The following is a 19727-nucleotide window of genomic DNA, read 5'->3' as shown; positions in this document are numbered from 1 at the left end:
GGTGACGGTAATAGTTTGAATATAATTCACAACCCAACCCTTTATTTTTTGATTGAGTTGAATTGAGTTGTTCTGTTTTTCATTTTTACTAGCGTACTAACATATTTACTTATCCACCATATAACTCATATTTATAACTAAAATCTCGTAAAACTCAAAATTCAAATATTATTAGCATCTACGTCAAATATTTTTAATATTCATGAGAACCGTGTTTTCTGTATTGATCGTTGACATAACTAAAATTTAAATATATTCAACTAAGATGAAAAAAAAAAAACCGCAGCTTGAGTCTTATAATTTGGGTGGGATCATATGAATTATGTACATGTGAGTGTGTTATTAACAAAAATATTTACATCAGAATTGTACAAAGACCATTCTTAATTAGCACAGTTTGACAAACCAATCAAACTCACTAAGGTTGAAAGCTTCTACTCTACACATTTACAATGTGATTTTATGGAGAAAGAAAACATCAATTAATGTGAGAATTTCACGGTACTTCCTTTTTTTTTTTTTTTTTTTTTTTTTTTTTTTTTTTTTTTTNGAGAATTGGTAAATTTGTTTCTCGTTCATATCTGTCACGAACAAACTCGAAATGACGTTTTTCAAATTCATATCGAAAAATGCATGAAACGCCATTTCGAATCTTTCTGGCGCCATTTGGCAGTTAGGTCAATCAATGTGTGTGATTGAATTACGAACAGCCGAACGATCTCTGTTCAGAAATCCTTCCAGGATGGTTCTCTTCTTGTATTCGTCGGAACTCATGGCCGCCGCACTGGCCTTGTCGTCCGGCGACCTGAATCCGATTTCACGGCGGTAAAAATGGAAACAGAGGATCCAAATCGAAGTGCACACAGTAGCTCCGATTTTTTCCCATAAAATCAAGCTTAGAAGACCTACCAATAGAACAAACCAACAGCGGGAGGTTTTTCTGAGATTAATCTGCCTGAACAAGCGATTCGAGGCAGTTGGATGAAATCGAAATGATATTTCGTTGATTTCCGGGGAGGTAGGAGACGAACTGCAGAATGAGGCGGATGAAAATGGCGCAGAAATGCGCGAAGAACAGGTAGAATAGTTGCGGAAATTTGGATCTGATGATCTGCTGCTAATTGAAGACAGAAGTTGACGTCTCTGATTCTCCTCATTCGAATTTTCCTTCTGTTTTCGTTTCCTTTTTCTGATCTTCTTCGCCTGCAACACTCAAAGAACATCCGAAATCCGCGTTAGGAAAATCAATCGAATAATCGAAAAATGTCAACCATAGAAAAAGAAAAACAGAGAACGAAATTAGCGTTTCATTTCAAAAGCTGTCAGAATCAGCGGACAAACCAATGAAGTTCCGAATAAGACGGCCTTAAGCGCACGCGACAAAGCACCACCGCCGCCTCCCTTTTTCTGGCGACCAGAAACGTTGCCGCATCCATCAAACGGCTGCACATTGTGAAGCATCATACCGTTCCTCTCTTCCACCGCCATGAACGGAAAAACCTGTTCGTCTGCAGCGTCCACACCTCGCACCGTCCTGACAGGGCCGCTGGAAGCCGTCGATCGGAAACACGGAAAGAACTTCTTCTTCGATTTGTTTGCAGCGAAGGAGTCCATCGAACCTAAAACTCGAAAATCGGAGGTGTTTTTCGTGCAGTTTACGAGGATTCAGCAAAGCGTTTGAGAGGCTAGAAAATCTGATGGAACTGCGGAACAAGGATCCGATGAGGAAATGGAGAACCTGAAGAAGCAGAACAGCTGGCGGTGTGTTCATGGAGGGGATTTGCGTGTGGCCTATGAGTTTTGGAGGGCTAGGGGCTGGCGACTATATAGGGCGCGACTCGTCTGGATTCACCGTTAAGAGCCATTAGACTAATAATCGAGGTGTTCTATTTCTCGTGGACACACAATTTTTTAAACACTAAAATAGATTATTGGCTGTTGTTTTATAAAGGCTAAATTATATATATTAAAATATAGCATTAACTTTATAAATATTTATAAAACATAAGAAAATAAGATAATAAAATTAAAATTAATTATTAATTTAAAAAAATAAAAAATTGATACACTCATAAAATTAAAATTTCAATATTAATGTTGTTATATATATAAAAATTATCCTGCACCGTTCTAAAATTTTAAAAATAAATAATAAAATAATAAAATAATTTAAGCATTACTTTTTAAAAATATTTTTATATCTTAAATTTTTTTTTAAATAATTTAAATAACAAAATTGTTTAGTTGCAAGTCTAGTAATTAATTTTTTTACTACCTATTTCGAATATTTTTATTATTTATTATTTTTAAGTGACATTTTAAACGATTTTTTAAAATATTATTTATCATCTAAAATCACACTTTAAATTGTTATAAAAAAAATCAAAAAAATAATTCAATCCGAGTGCATTTTGGGTAAATAATGGTTTTTAACTAAATTACAAATTGTAATGCCTTAGATCCACCGCTAGCAGATATTGTCCTCATATTTTTCCTAAAAGTCGTCTACAGGGGAGGGTGTGGGGCTTGGATATTGTCCTCGTGTTTTCCCTAAAAGCCGTCTACAGGGGAGGGTGTGGGGCTTGGCTTGCTTTAAAAGCCAGCGGTGTTTTCCCTAAAAGCCGTCTACAGGGGAGGGGTGTGGGGCTTGGCTTCACAATCCATGGGACATCACAATCCTTCCCCCTTTGGGCGGGGAGGGCGTGTTTTATAAATGGTGGTTTGTTCTCCTCCCCAACCAATGTGGGACATCACAATCCATCCCCCTTCGGGACCAGCATCCTCGCTAGCACTCTTTCCTTCCTCCGATCGATGTGGGACCGCCCCCAAATCCACCCCCCTTTGGGGTATAATCCATCTCCCTTCGGGACCAGTGTCCTCGCTGACACTCTTTCCTTCCTCCAATCGATGTGGGACCGCTCCCAAATCCACCTCCTTTTGGGCCCAGCATCCTTACTGGCACGCCGCCTCGTGTCTACCCCCCTTCGGGGAACAGCGAGAAGGTTGACACATCGTCCGGTGTCTGGCTCTAATACCATTTGTAACGACCCAGATCCACCGCTAGCAGATATTGTCCTCTTTGGGCTTTCCCTTTTAAAACGCGTCTACTAGGAAAGGTTTCCATACCCTTATAAATGGTGGTTTGTTCTCCTCTCCCAATCAATGTGGACATCACACAAATACTTTAAATAATTTATCTATATAATAGTTCTCTTAATAATATTATTTTAATTAGTTAAATTATATACTAAAATACTCTTTTTAAAAATATTACAAAAAGAAAATGGTATTTCAAAATTTTACCATTTATTAAAATTTTTTTGTCCAAGATTTTGTATTATAGTTACGGTTTTGAAATATTTATAAAAGATTACAAAATTTAAAATAATAAAATTATATTATTTTAATAAAAGAATTTAAACATTTTTTTTCTCTCTCTCCGTGACTGCGTTGCGTGAACCCGTCTCCTTTATCGGAAGTAGAATAAGAAACGAAGACGAGAAGAGAAAGAAAATGGAAAAATCGCGCTGTATATAAAAGGCTTTTGTTTCCTCATCATGTCCCCTGATTTTACTCGCAGTGAGAGCAAGAGCCCATTCAGTTGCTTTCTATCTGCTTAGGGCAAAGGAAAAGGAATCTATTCTTCCTCTTTCCCTCTGAATCATCAACAATCTATTTTGCAGCTTCTTCGGATTTCGCTCCGATGACCTGCACAATGGATTTGCTTCGATCTAATCTGTCGCGTGTTCGGATTCCGGAGCCTACCAATCGCATCTACAAGCAGGAATGCTGCTTGTCCTTCGATACTCCGGTAACATGTTCTCCATTTCTTTTGCTACTGTGGCTACCGCTGTTATTTATTATTATTACTTTTTTTTTTGTGCCTTCTCTGTCGATTGCTCCATTTAGTTTCATTGTGCTGGAATTACGGTGTTCAGTAGTCAAGAGCTTTGATTTTGCCGAGTGCTTGCTTGAGAACTTCATGTGGTCAATTTCCGTTTTGTTCTGAAGAAATGTTAATGAATGTCAAAGGAATAGCGAGTTTTTGCCTGGCTTTGTTGAGGATTGTCATTCATTTGGTTTGAACATTTCGATTACAGTCGTTTTGATGCTATGATCACCAATGCACTCGTCGAAGTGTCAATTTATGAAGCCTCCTCTGTTTAATATCTATTTTCTCTATCTCGTAGCATTGTTGCCACATCCTCCTGTTATATTCATTTCAAACGTCCAGATATTTTCCTTTGTCTCTGGCTGTATTTATTTTCACTGTCATTATTGATTGTTCGGAGATAGGTCCATGTATTTCAGTCATACAGTGAGTGGAGATACTTTGGTTTGAGTGATGCATTAATATACAAATATATTGTTCATTTGTTTGCTTCGGACAAAAGAAGAAGTGAATACAGATAAATCACCATGAGTGAGCCTAATGGTCAGGAAGAGTCATGTAAGTAATAACGGATTTAGAGGGAATGAGATCAAACCATGGTGGCCAAGCTACCTAGGATTTAATATCCTACAAGTTACCTTGGCAACCAAATGTAGTAGGGTTCGATAGCTGTCTTGTGAGATTGGTCAAGGTAGACACGAGCTGGCTTGGACACTCATGGATACTTAAAAAAAAAGTGAATATAGATAACGAATTTGGACTCGAAAGACATTATTATTATTATTATTAAATTGTACAATTGTATGGAGATTTAATTTTAAATTTGAAGTCTCTTGTAAATCCCAAATGATTTACAAATATGCTTATTCAATTTTGGATTTCTTTACCTGCTCTGTTACAAATATTTCATAATTGGAAACATGCAGTGGATTTTATATCTTCTCTCATACTGCAGACTAAATGCAATTTCATAATTGGCACTAAGAACTTTTAAACATAACATCCATACAACGTATCAGAACATACAAATAAATGAGAGAATATATCCATTTATGCTTGTATACTCTGCATGCTCTTACCCAATTTTTAGAAAACAATATGATATGTTAGCGTTTACACCTGTTAGGTGCATATATAGCATTGGATAGAGTTTAGACCCCTCAATGTAGCTGTGATTCTAATTCTTAATCTGCCAAATTATGTAATGAATTGATCGATTATTAAGTTTTCTTAAATCTGTAATTCTTTTTTCAATTTAATTAGTCAGGACAATGGAGACTGCAGGGACTAGTGCAAAGAATATGCATAGGCTAAAGCTTACGTATTACCAATGATCTCAAGGGTAATATTTAGATTAACAACTCAATTGTTTACTAAAAAATTTACTCAAATATCATAGCATCTCTTTGTTGGCGTTAGCAATGAACTAAAATTAAATAATGAAATAATAGGATAAGTTGGACTAAAATAAATTTGACGCCTAAATTATTGCTGGTCTCATGCTTTCTTGGGTATCTAATCTCAACTAAGCCTGAAGTGTTGATGGTTTTAACTTCTAAGAAAAGAAATAAAATAAAATGAAGACATTATTTACACGAATGTCAACTCATCGTAATATAGCTGCCATCAAGACAATTCTTTAGAGGGGTGAAGTGGCCTTCAGGGAGGTTTGGGCTTCGGATTTTTCCTTCTTGAGTAGAAAAACATTATATGCAGATCAAGGAATGTGAATGTGAATGCAACACTTATTCATGAGATTCCGTTACTAGTTTCTTTCTCAGCTGAGAGAGTATCCTACCCTCTCAGCTAGTTTCAACGCTTATTTGTGAGATTCTATTACTAAGGATCTTTAGGCCTTATTTTGGTTGATTGAAGTCCTTTGTATTTAGAGCATAATTTAGGTTTTTGTTTGCTTCTTTTTGTTGTTGGCTTGTATTTCTGTTGGCCCTTTGTTATCTTTATGGAAGTATGTTTTCCATTAAAAACCATCATCCGTATAAGATAATTATTTGAAAAGATGGTCGAGGAGTGATGTGATGTTGATTTTGCAATTCTTTAGAAGTTAATGACATCTTTAAGAATCTGTTAAACTTAAAATGAAGAAAAAGATGTCTATTATGAAAAAGAAAAGGGTTAGATTTGATCTGTACTAAGATATTTAGAATGTTAAAGGTTGTATCAGTGTGTATGATAGAACAAGCCCAGCCAAGATTCAAGAATCTGTTTGACCTATTATTGTTTCATAGTTTTCCTTCTTGAGTAGAAAGACATTATATGCAGATCAAGGAATATAAATGAAATTCAAATTCTCATGTGTATGAAAATGTTGGACCAGCAACATTCACCTTGATCACCTCCGTGGGTCTTCTATGCCTTCAACTGGATATTATTTGTCCAAAAGCAACAACATTTGCTCGACACGCTTTTATGATATCCTACACCTTTTATCTGTGGAAACTCCTCTTCCTTGCTGTTGTCTTATGATGTTTGTTTTCTTTTGAGTTACAGAGATCAGAAGGTGGTCTGTTCATTGATTTGAATACATTTCTAGCATTTGGGAAGGATTTTGTAGTTTGGAATTATGAAAGGACTGGAAACCCTGTATATTTGCACATAAAGCAAACAAAGAAGTTGGTTCCTGAAGACCGGCCTTTGAAGAAACCTACGCTCTTAGCTATAGGTATTTTTCTACCACAACATTGTATGCCTTACTATGGTTAATCTCATATAATCTGTCTTGTTGTTACTTTTCTTTTCTGATTGAGGTATAAACACATTTTTATGTTTTTCACATTTTGCTTTTTCACTCCCAAAAGCATTGTTGGTAGTTTAATAAGTTGTTTCTCCCAATAGCGTTATTCATACTCTAACATGTTGATGTTGTGACTCACTTTTACTTATATGTAGAAATAAGAATATTTGATAACCTTTTTCCTCATATATTTAGAAAGAAAAAACATAGTATTGCCAATACGTCTAGATAAACTACTCCAGGAGTGATTTTAACATATGGATAATACAAAATTGTTTGTTTAGTATGCCAAGACAACCATAAAAGTTTAGCTAGTGCCCAAATTTCTGTCCTATCTTTAGATTTCTCCAAGAGAATCCAGTTATTTCGAGTCAGGCTTAGCTCCCATGGCAATGATTTGCCAAAGTTCATTCAATAATGAAGCGCTTGTTTCTAGTTTATGAGAGGGGTTGCTTTCACTGTAATAATATTCTCTGCAGCACACCACCGAGAATGCATATTATGAAACTTTCCTGCTAACCTCTAATTTGGGAACAACGATTCAGTCCTTGTCATACTTATTATTAGTTTTTCTCCAGGAGTTGATGGTGGGTTTGATAACAATGAACCTGAATATGATGAAACTTATAGTGTAGTGATACTGCCTAATTATGAAACTCTTCCATTTCCTTCCGTGGAGCTGCCAGAGAAGGTGAATATTCTTCCCCCACCTCCATCTCTCATCTGGAGCAGAAACTTTTTTTTAATGAAATATTTTAAACCATGGCTAATGCTATAATTGCAGGTAAGGTTGGCAGTTGATGCTGTTTTATTGGCTGAGGGTGCTGAGAGAAAAGAGCAACTTGCATCATGGACAACTGATAAGCTGAAAATTAGTTCGTATGCAATGAATTTGCAGCAGATTGACAATGGTGTGATAGTTCCTCCTTCTGGATGGAAGTGTTCAAAATGTGATAAAACTGAGAATCTGTGGCTCAACTTAACTGATGGAATGATCCTTTGTGGGAGAAAAAATTGGGATGGAACAGGAGGTAACAACCATGCTGTTGAGCACTACAAAGATACAGGCTATCCTCTTGCTGTTAAGCTAGGGACAATCACGGCTGACCTTGAAGCAGCAGGTAATGTTTTGCTTGATAAAGTTATCAATGTCACTTTATAATTGTATTCATCTTGATCGATTCATTTACTTCATAAAAATTGAACCACTCATCTGCAAAGGGGAAAAAATTAGAAAGCCACTAAAAAGAAGCGGAGAGTGGGACATTTAATGGGATGGCATATGGTTTCCAAGTCCGATTAAAGCCCTGTTATCAAAATCGTATCAAAGATTTCCAAAGGAAACAAATGAGTTGTGGCATAAGGTGGTGGCTTGTATTTATCGGAAGGATGAGCACAAGTGGACTTCTTAACACAAGGAATTGGCCATAACCTTTTGAATTTTTTTTGCGATGTGCAGAATCTTTCAATTTTGGTAATAGTAGTAAGACCTTCTTTGGGAACAACGTTTTGGGTTGTTTCCCTTGGTTCATTGCCATATCAATTTATGACCGTTTTTCTTAATGATTGGAAATTTTGGGAAGCAATTAAGTGTGTTATTTTACCCACTTTTGTTCTTTTATCACAGCTGATGCATGCATGAATTTTAAATATGGGCAATGTTTTGTGGCAGCTCAGATGTGTACTCTTATCCAGAGGATGATAGTGTCTTGGACCCAATGCTAGGACAACACCTTGCTTTCTTTGGCATTGACTTTTCATCCTTACAGAAGGTTAGGTATTCTCTCACGGAAAGCTTGAAGCACTTATTTAATTTTGCAGGGGGCTTATATGTGGAAATAGATAGAAACTGGATATTTTTAATTCGGATTAGAAGTTATTCGTTGTGGTGCAAACTATAATTTTGGTGCACATGTGGTTCTTATGATGTGCTTATTTATCTTCAGTTTGCAATGGATCCACAATATTTTTAAGGTAGGAATTTTATAGCGTTCTCCATTTCTTTTATTCTTTTGCCATCTGAAATGAGGCTAATCTTAGTTTTTAATATCTAGGGGAATTGCGTAATAGAAATGTGTTATACATGTAGGAGAGGATCTCTGAACTGACAATTGAATATAAGTTGTAATTTTTTTTAATAAAAATTGAAGTGGTGCGAGGGGTTGAAGATGCCATTGTGATAAGGGAAGGAAAAGGCTAAAGAAGAGATTAGATTAAGAATCCCAAGAGAATGACAATGCATGAGAGGAGTGATAACCGGGGCAGGTTTGGGTTTTGGAGCGGGGGATAAGGAGGAGTTGTGGATAGTGATCATGCAGATGATTGTAGATTGAAGGTCTCACCTCAAATGGGCATTGTTGCTCTGTTGAGCTTCGGTCTAAGGACAATTCACCTAACCTTGTGGATGTCCATTTTGGTGGGAGTCAGATTGATTGGTCTAGTCACTATAAGGTATTTTAGGATTTAAATTTCTTGGATGGCCATCCTCAGAGAGTAAAAAGAGACTCAAAATGTGAAGGAAACAAAAATTTGGTTTGCTAGTGTAAGAATTGAGTTTTCTTCTATGAATTACATCATTATCGTTCCTTACCTTGACATTCCCTCCACCTCTTTCTAGCTCTGCTGTTGTGGTGATCTTGGCAATCATGTTGATCCTTTATTGTAAATGTTATTATTTTTTTTTTTTTGGTTTGTTTGTATGCTTCTTTCTTCTATTATAATTATCTTCTGATTGGGGTGGATTGAACTAGTGTTTGATAAGGGCCATGGAAATAATAAAGGACTTAGAGGGAATGAGTTCAGTCTATGTTGACCGCTACTTACATAGAATTTAGTAGCCTATGTGTTTTTCTTAGTAATGAAGTGTTGTAGGATTGAGCAGTATTTTTGTGAGATTAGTTGAGGTGTACATAAACTGGTCCAAACACAGCTCACAAATACTAAAAAGAATCATTTTTCATTTTTCTCCACGAAAGCTCCATCTCTTACCAGAATTTTAAGAACATGTAAAAGAATGTATTTCAAGGTCTAACTGCTTTACAATAAATTACTAGACTGTGCCCCATACCATTCCAGTAGAAAGATAATAAACGGTGCCCCATACATCTCCTAAAACAAGCCTTTATTTTAAAAAGTCTTGATTAATGGATACCCTTGAAGAAGCATTAAATCTCATAAGCTCCCAAATCCCCTTCAAAAACCTTTCAACCCGTCTGGAAATTTTTGTATTCCTCTCAAACCATTGCTCACAAGATCGCAAAAAGAACAAGCCCGCCACAAGATCACTTTCTCCAAAGGGAGAGTTCATCATTATCTCCTCATTTTGAAGTGATAGTCCCCATTATGCACTATAACAACTTCAAACAAGCTAAAGCTCCAACTCCAAAAGGAATAGAAGAAGAACACAAAACATGATCAAAATTCTCCTCCTGATATTTGCAAAAGACAAAATATTGCAGTCACAATATAAGTGCCGTTGGATACAATATTGAGTGTTCACTCTCATGTGCAAAACTTGCTACGAAAAAACATTCACTTTCTTAGGGATTGTATCTTTCTTTAGAGAGGAAAAAAATGAGACCCCTCAATTGGGAGAAGGGGAACAAAAGAAGTGGGCGAATGAACAATAAAAGAAAATCCTAAAATGGGTTAGTAGGGGTAGGGGTACAAGCCTAGAAAGCCCGCCTCCCTAAATAGACCTTATGATCAGACATAATAGAAAGAAAACCCACCACCTCTCAAAACTTTTAGTTAGTGTGAGGATGACAGAATAAAGTGAGCAAGGACGACAAAACAGAGGCCACCAAGAGCCACCTCTTACCTGACAAGTGTCGGTGATAAAGTTGCGGGAAAAATGCACAGAGGGGCTTAACTCTCATCCAACAATTCTCCAAAGAATAACTATGAGACCCATCCTCAATAGAACATTTAACTAACTGGGAGAAAATGGAGAACTCTAATCAATAGCAGTGCAGAGGTACTAAAGCCTTTCAATTCACCACTTGGAAGTTGAAACCCATTCAACTGTGTGCAAACTGTAATTGCTCTCTAATATCCTATACCATAGAGCACGTGGTTCACTAGAAAACTGCCACAACTGTTTTGCCAGCATCGTACATTCCTTAATCTCAATTTACCAATGTCTAAACCTCTAGCTTCCATTGGCTTCGGAAGTACCCTCCCACCTTACCAAGTGAGATTAACTGCCCTCCTCAATTCCTCCCCATACAAAATTTTTCAGTAAACTCTATGTTTCTACTCCTAAAACTGGGGATCCCAATCAGGAAGTAAAAAAAAAGAGTAAATAGGGATTCAACTCAGGTGGTGTTCTTAAAAATTGAATTAGCTCTTTCTTATCCAGGAAAAAAAACAATTTAAATAGCACTTATATGTTGACTTTTAGATCTCTTCTTCACTTTACTATGTGGCCATGTTTTGGATGCTTTTGTGGAAGCTTTTTGGAATACCATGTTATGCACCTATAGCTTTATCTTTCATGTCTATGTTGTCCAATCTTGTTGAAAGCAGCTTCCATTATTCATTTACAGACTGAAATGACCACTGCTGAAAGAGAGCTTGACCAAAACACTAATTTTGATTGGAATCGGATACAAGAAAGTGGACAGGAAGTTGAGCCAGTTTTTGGACCAGGTTACACAGGGCTGGTTAATTTGGGAAACAGGTATTGATGCATTGTTGACTGTGTGTTAAACTAGTGTATCTAAATTTTTCTTGGCTCACAAATATGCTTTTTCTTGCAGCTGCTACTTGGCAGCGACAATGCAAGTTGTTCTTTCAACGCATTCATTCTGTGAAAGGTCCTATATTTACATAGTTTTATTACATCAAATCATGTTGTATGTTCTTTCTCAATCATAATTTCCCTCGGGTATGTTTTCAGATACTACACCAAGCAAAGTTTAAAGTCGGCTTTTGAAACTGCACCTGCAGATCCGACTGTTGACTTTAACATGCAACTGTAAGTGGCTAGGAAATTCTAAGGCTTTTATAATTGCCTAGTATTTCTCTTCACTCTTTTCTTTGAGAGAGAGAGAGAGAGAGAGAAAGAGGAAGGTGGATGATGATATAGTTATACTAGTTACTTTTTGGTCTTGCAGAACAAAGCTTTTATAATTGCCTAGTATTTCTCTTCACTCTTTTCTTTGAGAGAGAGAGAGAGAGAGAGAAAGAGGAAGGTGGATGATGATATAGTTATACTAGTTACTTTTTGGTCTTGCAGAACAAAGCTTTTATAATTGCCTAGTATTTCTCTTCACTCTTTTCTTTGAGAGAGAGAGAGAGAGAGAGAAAGAGGAAGGTGGATGATGATATAGTTATACTAGTTACTTTTTGGTCTTGCAGAACAAAGCTTTTATAATTGCCTAGTATTTCTCTTCACTCTTTTCTTTGAGAGAGAGAGAGAGAGAGAGAAAGAGGAAGGTGGATGATGATATAGTTATACTAGTTACTTTTTGGTCTTGCAGAACAAAGCTGGCACATGGTTTGCTATCGGGAAAATATTCCATTCCTTCACTAGAAGTAAGTAGCTAAACAAAAGGAAGCAAGCCCTCTGTATCTATTGTTTCTGCTATTAGTTGATTGGAATTTTCTGATCTGTCCTGTAGAAATGTGAAAGGATGAATTCTTCTTCCTCAGCAATAAATGCAGTAAGTTTTGGACGAGCTCTTTACTCAATTTTTTAAAGACCTGAGATAGAATAACGTAATTGCTGAATAATGATAGTGACTGCACTTCAAATTGTGAATATTTCCTTGTTTTGTTTGCTATGTTCTTGAGAAGTACTCGAAATTTCTTTGTTCACTAGTAATATCTGTTCTTGTGTTGCTGGTTCAAACTTTTGAACATATTTTGAAGATTTTCTTGTTTGTCTTTCTGTTGCCATTTACGTGTATCAACTATAGAAACAGGAAGGCATACCCCCTCGGATGTTCAAAACAGTTATTGCCGCTAATCATCCAGAATTTTCTACGATGAGACAGCAGGTATGTTCACACTGTAAGTTTATTATTTATGCAATTTTTTTTAATGGAAAGTCTTGATTTTGTTTATTTGAATTGTGCCAGTAGTATATTATCGATCTGGCTCAGTAGATGTAGTTTCACTATTTCTCCATTTTTCTCAACCAACCCTCTGGCTTTACACTATGGATGCTTTTTAATTTAATTTTATTATATTTTCTTTAAATGTCGAAGCCAATTGAGCAGAAATGAAAGCATATATAAGGGAATTACATGCATAAAAAAAGAAAGAGTTAAAAGAAGGCCCCAAACCAAAAAAAGAAATGATAATTGAGGCATAGAGCTCATTGTTCCTCCAGGAGAAACTATTTCAATGGAGGGATTTTAAGGTTTCTTGAGGTTGTATTACTCAATATGTTGAGAAAGGAGAACGATTCCTAGTTGTATGTGGAGTGGAGGTGGCCAACGCCTTAAGTATGCGAACCCTGAAACAAAATGTAGTTTGAGGAACGATTAGGAAACATTGGAGATTGTTTTAGAGAAGAAGCAAAACTTCTGTTCTGAATGATAGAGAAGAGTCAAGTAGTGAGAAGGAGATATTGGAGAGTCAATGTTTGCTTGGTAACCTGTACCTCGATCCCAGTAAGGTTGGCTGATACTGAAGAAGCTCCTAGAGGAGTGTTTATGCTTTCTTTGGGAATGAGATGTTGTTGTAATGTTGTAACACAGCAGAGGTGGATATGTGCTGTAGAAGAGAAGAGTCAGTGAATAATGATTCGAAAGGAACTTTTGGGTAAGTGTAATGGTAAAAAGGTGCCTCGCCATGATAGAAATGCCATGACTCCTGTGCGAGGGGTAGATCAGATCAGTGTTGGGCATTGCATTAGTCCTTTGGAACTTGGAGATCATGAATTATATTTCATATGCCTGTTGCAAAAGCCTGGACCTATATATGGAAGAGCTTTAGGGTTGACTCAGTGCTGGAAGAAATATGTATCACTACCAGCAGCTATTTTATATCTTCCCATTTTTTCTTGTTTAGTTATTTTACTGTTTTAAATTATAATATCTTCAAGTTTTCTCTTGATAACTACACTGCAATCCATTGTATCCACTTATACCGAGGCCCAGAGACTCAGATGATTAACCTTTAAGGTTTTATGTCAAAGATGTTTTCAAAAACTGTGGCCTGTGCCTGATGGCCACAAAAGAAGCTGGTTTTGTCAAGAAAACCATTTTGTCTTTAGGTTTATCTAGTCTTGCACACAAAATCTGCTAGTCTGTTTTATATAAAAGTAATGAAATTTTTACAGGATGCCTTGGAATTCTTCCTGCATTTTCTTGACCAAGTTGAGCAACAGAATTCTGGGAGTTCTGGAAACAATCCTGCAAGAAGTTTCAAATTTGGTATTGAGGATCGTATTGTGTGTTCCTCTGGAAAAGTTGCTTATAATAGACGGCATGATTACATTCTCTCATTGAACATCCCATTACACGAAGCTACTAATAAAGGTAAAATGGTTTAGCCATTATTTCTATATAACAATCTATCACCAAATGACACCATTGTTTGAAATCTCAGATGAAATTGAAGCCTTCCAGAAGCTCAAGGCTCAAAAGATCTTAGAAGGGAAGGAACTGTAAGTGGGAATCCTTTTTTGTATGTCTTTTCACTTCACATTGATAGTTTGTTACTAAGAATAATGGGTTTATCAGAGGCACTGATGAAATTGTGCGGCCTAGAGTACCTCTAGAGGCATGCCTTGCAAGCTTTTCATCTCCGGAGGAGATTCATGATTTTTACAGCACTGCCTTGCAAGCTAAGACAACAGCAACAAAGTAAGAATTCCTCATTTTTTGCAGATTCCTATAAAATAAAATTTAAAAAATTGCATGTTCCACTATTTTATTTTGTAATGTTGGCATTCATTTCTCATTCGTCATTTCCAAAAGTTTAGTTTATGGTATACGGTAATCAATGTCATTAAGCAATCCATTGCAAGATTTTTTGTCCATAGTTGAGTTGTTGCCAACGAGCAGAAGTGAGTTATTACCATCTTCTCTGCTCTATAACTCTACAGGACTGCAAGATTAACTTCCTTCCCAGACTACCTGGTCTTGCATATGCGCAAATTTATTATGGGGGACGGTTGGGTGCCCAAAAAACTTGGTATTTCTCTACACCTTTCTTGATTTTCTTGCCTTTTCTTTTGTGGTTTTCCGTCCCTTTTGTTTTAACCTTTTGATTTTGTATCACTTAGATGTCTATGTCGATGTCCCTGATATCATTGATCTTAGTCAAATGCGTAGTAAAGGACCAAGGGCTGGGGAAGAGCTTTTGCCTGAGGCTGGTAGGTGGATTCTTCTTGGTCTTTCAGTCTCTAGTCTCTCACAGATGAGAAGTTGACGCTTCCATAAGTTTACTGTTTATATATCATAAGTTTAATTTATGGATTCTTGTTACAGTTATTTCTTTAATTAATTTAGATTGTGTACACGTATGCGCTTTCATAAATATATTGTTACAGTTATTTCTTTAATTTAGATTGTGTGTTCACATGTGCGTTTGTCTTGTGTATCTGCTTCTTGGATAGGAACGCTTTTTTCAAATTCTAATGTTGGGCACATATTTAACATGGACACTATGCAAGGCACACGACTGAAAGATTTTTTTTCCCCTGCTTTTATAAATATGCATTGTGTAACTGTGGGAATGTGCAAAGAGACATGCATAGATAATGAATAAAAATGACCAGAGAACATAGTTTTTCTTATTGATATTTGCAGATATCCGTTTTGAAGAAATTTTAAAAATAAAAACCAATAAGAAGGCATGCACCAAAATGAAGAATAAAGTAAGAAAGAAATTAAATTAATGGAAAAAATCCGGCAACAAAAATAGATGATACAAAATAAGAAAAAACCGTGCTCATGAAGATGTGTTATTTTTTGTGGATGACTTGTTACTCATTTGGTGGGAAATCGACTTTGCTTTCCGATTTTGTTGAAGCGTGTTGAGTTCCTGTCATATAATTTATACTATTTGATATTTACATCTGTAGAATATTATAAAATTGTATACCTAAAGCTTACCTATCAATGTAATTTTTAAAATAGGAAAACATCGATTGGCACATATATGTATGTATTGATCTTTGTGTCTCGTCTCTATCTTGTCAATATTTATGGAATATAATGGTGCAAGTTCCGTATCCTCTTAAGATTAAGAACTTCAAAAATTTCTTGGTTTTACATATTTGTTTGTTTTACTTGATGATGTGACATTTGATCCCAATTTTTGTCATCTTTGTAAGGTCCTGAGGATGAGTTTCAGTCAAATAAACCTTCAGCGAACGAGGATATTGTTTCTCAACTTGTGTCAATGGGATTTAACTATCTTCACTGTCAGAAAGCTGCCATTAATACCTCAAACGCTGGAGTTGAAGAGGCTATGAATTGGTTACTTTCTCACATGGATGATCCAGGTATATTTAAATATTATTGTCTTGATGTGTAGGTACGTCTCCTTGTGTTTCTATTTTACGTATGTTCTTATCCTTACGGAACATTAATCCACAGTTTTTATTGTTTCATCGCTTATGCTTTAAGGTATTATTTAGAAATACTCGCCATTCATGTATTTATTTTTTTCTGGTAGATATAAATGATCCGATCTCCCAGAAGGCAGATTTTGTTGTTGATCAAACTAAAGTTGACATGTTGCTTCAATTTGGATTTCAAGAAGCAATTGCTAGAAAAGCGTTAAAGGCATCTGTAAGCTCTGCTCCCTTAACTCACACACAGAAAAAGAACTTCTAAAAGAGGGTGAATAGAAAAGGATAGAAAACAACTAAAAAGAAGAAACGTGCAAGTCATATTATAGTGTTAATCCTCCCCGCATCATTGGTTGTAGGGTGGCGACATTGAGAAAGCGACAGATTGGATATTTAACAATCCTGAAGCTTCTATATCATCTGAGCCAGACTGTTTAGACGCCACTACATCAAGCACACCAACCAACCTCGATGCTGCTCTACCCGATGGTGGAGAGAGTTAGTTTCTTATTCCTCTTGATAATTATTTCTATGTTGTCTGTTGGATGCATTTTCTTTCTTTTTAATTACTTTGATAAATCCCTGGACTTACAGTCGCAACTTAGATGACAAATTTAGATTTACACAATTTTCAAAAATGTTTTTGCCGAGAATAAATCGTCTACTTCGAGCATTTTAACATTTTTTTAATCCCCGTCTTTTCTCAAACATTTGTCTTTTATTTCAAAATATGTGTTTGATATTTACTCTTTCTTATTCCAAATTTTGTTATTCAGGGGAAAAAAAAATCATTTTGCACCCATTGTTCCTTATGTTGAATTAGGTTTATTTACTAATAATTTCTGTCTTTTAGATTGGCTTTGAAAATTCTTTTTAAAAAGTTACTGATTTTCTAGTGGAATTTAAAGAACTAGAAGAAATAAGTTTTCGATTTTATTTTCTTTTATCTATTCTTGTATAGAAATTTGTCTAGGATTTCAAGAGAGTTTGCAAAGAATGAAAATCTAAAGAAATAAATTGGTAATGATAAGATTAGTGTTTTTAAAAGCGGAAAAAAAATTAGTGTATTTTACGCAGTGACGGGGAAATTTTTGTATTTCATTACAACGGGGAAATTTTACGCTTGAAATTTTTTGTTCTATTGTGTAGACAATTCTGAACAAACTTTTGTGCCACTTTATTACATAACCCTATATGACGATGAACATTGTCTAGTAAATGAAAAGCCTTCCTTTATTCGGTGAATCAATTTTTTGTTTCTTGGTCAATTGCACGATACCTTTGAAAAACATTTGTTCTTTTTCTCAGAATGTGTCAGATAGAATACATCGTGCTTTTTTTTTTTTTTTTTTTTTTTTTTTTTTTTTTTTTTTTTTTTTTTTTTTTTTTTTNACTTTTTAACCACTTTCTTTTAACTTGTACTTTACTATTAATCAATTATCTTGTTAGCCTGTCTCTGGTCTGTTGAATTTCTGTTCAATATTTAAGACGATATCTTTCGACTTCTCAAGAGCCCTCAACGATTGTGTTTTTTTCAGGATATAGACTGATGGGAATAATAAGCCACATTGGGACGTCTACTCAATGTGGTCACTATGTTGCTCACATCTTTAAAGATGGTAGATGGGTTATTTTCAATGACGACAAGGTTGGGGTTTCGGTGAACCCACCCAAGGACATGGGATATTTATATTTCTTTGAGAGACTCAAAGAGTAATCGTAGACCAATTTCGTCTCAGTTGAGAATTCACCCAAATATGGTAAGAGCTGAGCCAGGGAGAAAAGGGAAATCATTCAGATTTCATCAGCTTTGCTGCGACACTCGTTCGGATCTATGTGTATGCCTATGTTTCTGATGGAAAATTTGTGAAAAATGGTGGCTTGTTGGGACTCCTTTCATTGCTGTAATTGATGTTGTTCAATGTGGGCCGCCTGCCCTTTTCTCCCACATAAAATTCATTCACTGTTGTTTCCATGGTTTCTTTTATCCTTTTGTTTTCCAAATTTGTGGAAAAGAACCAAAAAGAAGATTAATTAGAACAAAAAATCACACACTGACTCCACAGTGTCACTTCTTTGTGGTATTGTTCTTACTGCCTTTTTTTGTTAACACATAATCTTGGACTTGTTTGAATAATTAGATGAGGTAATTGGTCAACAATGGCTACTCATCTGATTTCCTCTTCTGGTTATTTTTTGAATGTTGTTTCCCTCTTTTAAAATGCTTTTTCATTTATTATCCGTGAGATACCATGGAGGAGAACGAAGTATTGTTAACACATAGTAAAAACCTTGAAGGGAAACCGAAAGGAAAAGTTTAAAGGGGACAATATCTATTAGCGGTGGGCTTGAGCTGTTACAAATAGTATCAGTGTTAGTCATCGGGTGATGCCAACAAGGAAGACGAGCCCCGAAGGGGGGTGGACATGAGGTAGTGTGCCAGTAAGGATATTGGGCTCAAAGGGGGTGGATTGGGTTGTCTCATATCAATTGGAGAAAAGAATGAGTGCTAGCGAGGACACTAAGCACCAATGGGGAGTGGATTGTGAGATCCCACATCGGTTGGGAGAGAGAACAAAATATTTTTTTATAAAGGTGTGAAAACTTATTCCATGCGTGTTTTAAAAACCTCTTTGAGGAGAAGCCCGAATGGAAAAATCCAAAACTTGAACATCTGTTTTCATTCTCGTAAAGCATACCAAATTATTAACCTTTTTAAGGCACAAAGTTGGGGAGATGAAATTGATTAAATGTGGCTCATAGGTTGTACATACTTAACATTTGACGTTCTAAGAGAGATCTATTTCCCGTTCTTAATAATTTTATATTTATTGAGTGATGGCCTTTTGCTTTTATTGCTTTTAAATTTTAATTATATAATATAATTTCAATAGTTGTTATTTGTTGAATTAGTTCAAATTTAATTCATGAATGTGAAAAAGGGGAATTTATTAAAGAAGCCAGTGGCCAAGAATGGGGGGCATCTTTAATGGCTAAAATTTCTTTCCAACGCATTTTCTTTTTAGGTGAAATTTAGTTTTCAAGTAATTCTGTATCTATGAATGTAAGAATATGTATCAAATTCTTAATCAATTGATTAGAATACTAATTATTAATATTTTCTATTTCTAAATACTTAACCATTCAATATATTTTGATTTGAATTAAGATAAATTTAGTATCTCCATTTCTAATCGTGTTAAAAGGGTATTTTTGTCATTTACAAATTCTACAAATTCGTTCTAAATTCAAACCTTTTATTTTTTTTAAATGGTCACATTTAAATAAATCGTTCTAAAAATTATTTATGAAGTAGTACAATCAAGATTGTTTTTTAATAAATTAGTCAGACCTTTAAAAAAACAACAAAAATTAATTAAAGGATACCATATTTAGAAATAATTAAAGCAGTTGATTAGATCCCTCCCAAAAATAATGGGTTTTTCTAATAATTAAAATGAACATAGAAAAATGATTTTTAATATTAAAAATACAAAAAGTCAACTTGAAGCATTTATTTTTCATCATTACTTGACCCAATTAAATTGGTA

General features: G+C 35.4%; 2 protein-coding genes across 2 annotated transcripts; one reads left to right on the top strand and one right to left on the bottom strand.

Moving 5' to 3' along the window:
• Nucleotides 1-617: 617 nt before the first annotated feature.
• On the bottom strand, nucleotides 618-1765 carry LOC111789371. The gene is made up of 2 exons (XM_023670122.1): nucleotides 1342-1765; nucleotides 618-1203 (listed from the first exon to the last, which is right to left on the bottom strand). Exons 1-2 carry the CDS (start codon nucleotides 1612-1614, stop codon nucleotides 679-681), a joined length of 798 nt encoding a protein of 265 aa, XP_023525890.1. The 5' UTR covers nucleotides 1615-1765; the 3' UTR covers nucleotides 618-678.
• Nucleotides 1766-3431: 1666 nt separating this feature from the next.
• Nucleotides 3432-18262, top strand: LOC111788725 (ubiquitin carboxyl-terminal hydrolase 14-like). Its single transcript, XM_023669187.1, has 20 exons — nucleotides 3432-3811; nucleotides 6401-6572; nucleotides 7223-7335; nucleotides 7429-7765; nucleotides 8322-8416; nucleotides 11192-11325; nucleotides 11405-11461; nucleotides 11545-11622; nucleotides 12128-12182; nucleotides 12269-12310; nucleotides 12566-12646; nucleotides 13936-14134; nucleotides 14205-14262; nucleotides 14339-14461; nucleotides 14704-14792; nucleotides 14884-14973; nucleotides 15937-16107; nucleotides 16281-16396; nucleotides 16536-16674; nucleotides 17715-18262. Exons 1-20 carry the CDS (start codon nucleotides 3704-3706, stop codon nucleotides 17891-17893), a joined length of 2436 nt encoding a protein of 811 aa, XP_023524955.1. The 5' UTR covers nucleotides 3432-3703; the 3' UTR covers nucleotides 17894-18262.
• The last annotated feature ends 1465 nt before the right edge of the window (nucleotides 18263-19727 follow it).

Source organism: Cucurbita pepo, chromosome LG02, assembly GCF_002806865.2.
Source record: "Cucurbita pepo subsp. pepo cultivar mu-cu-16 chromosome LG02, ASM280686v2, whole genome shotgun sequence".
Taxonomy (NCBI): domain Eukaryota; kingdom Viridiplantae; phylum Streptophyta; class Magnoliopsida; order Cucurbitales; family Cucurbitaceae; genus Cucurbita; species Cucurbita pepo.
The sequence above is the reverse complement of the archived record's forward strand: the minus strand, read 5'-3'. Positions and strand labels throughout refer to the sequence as shown.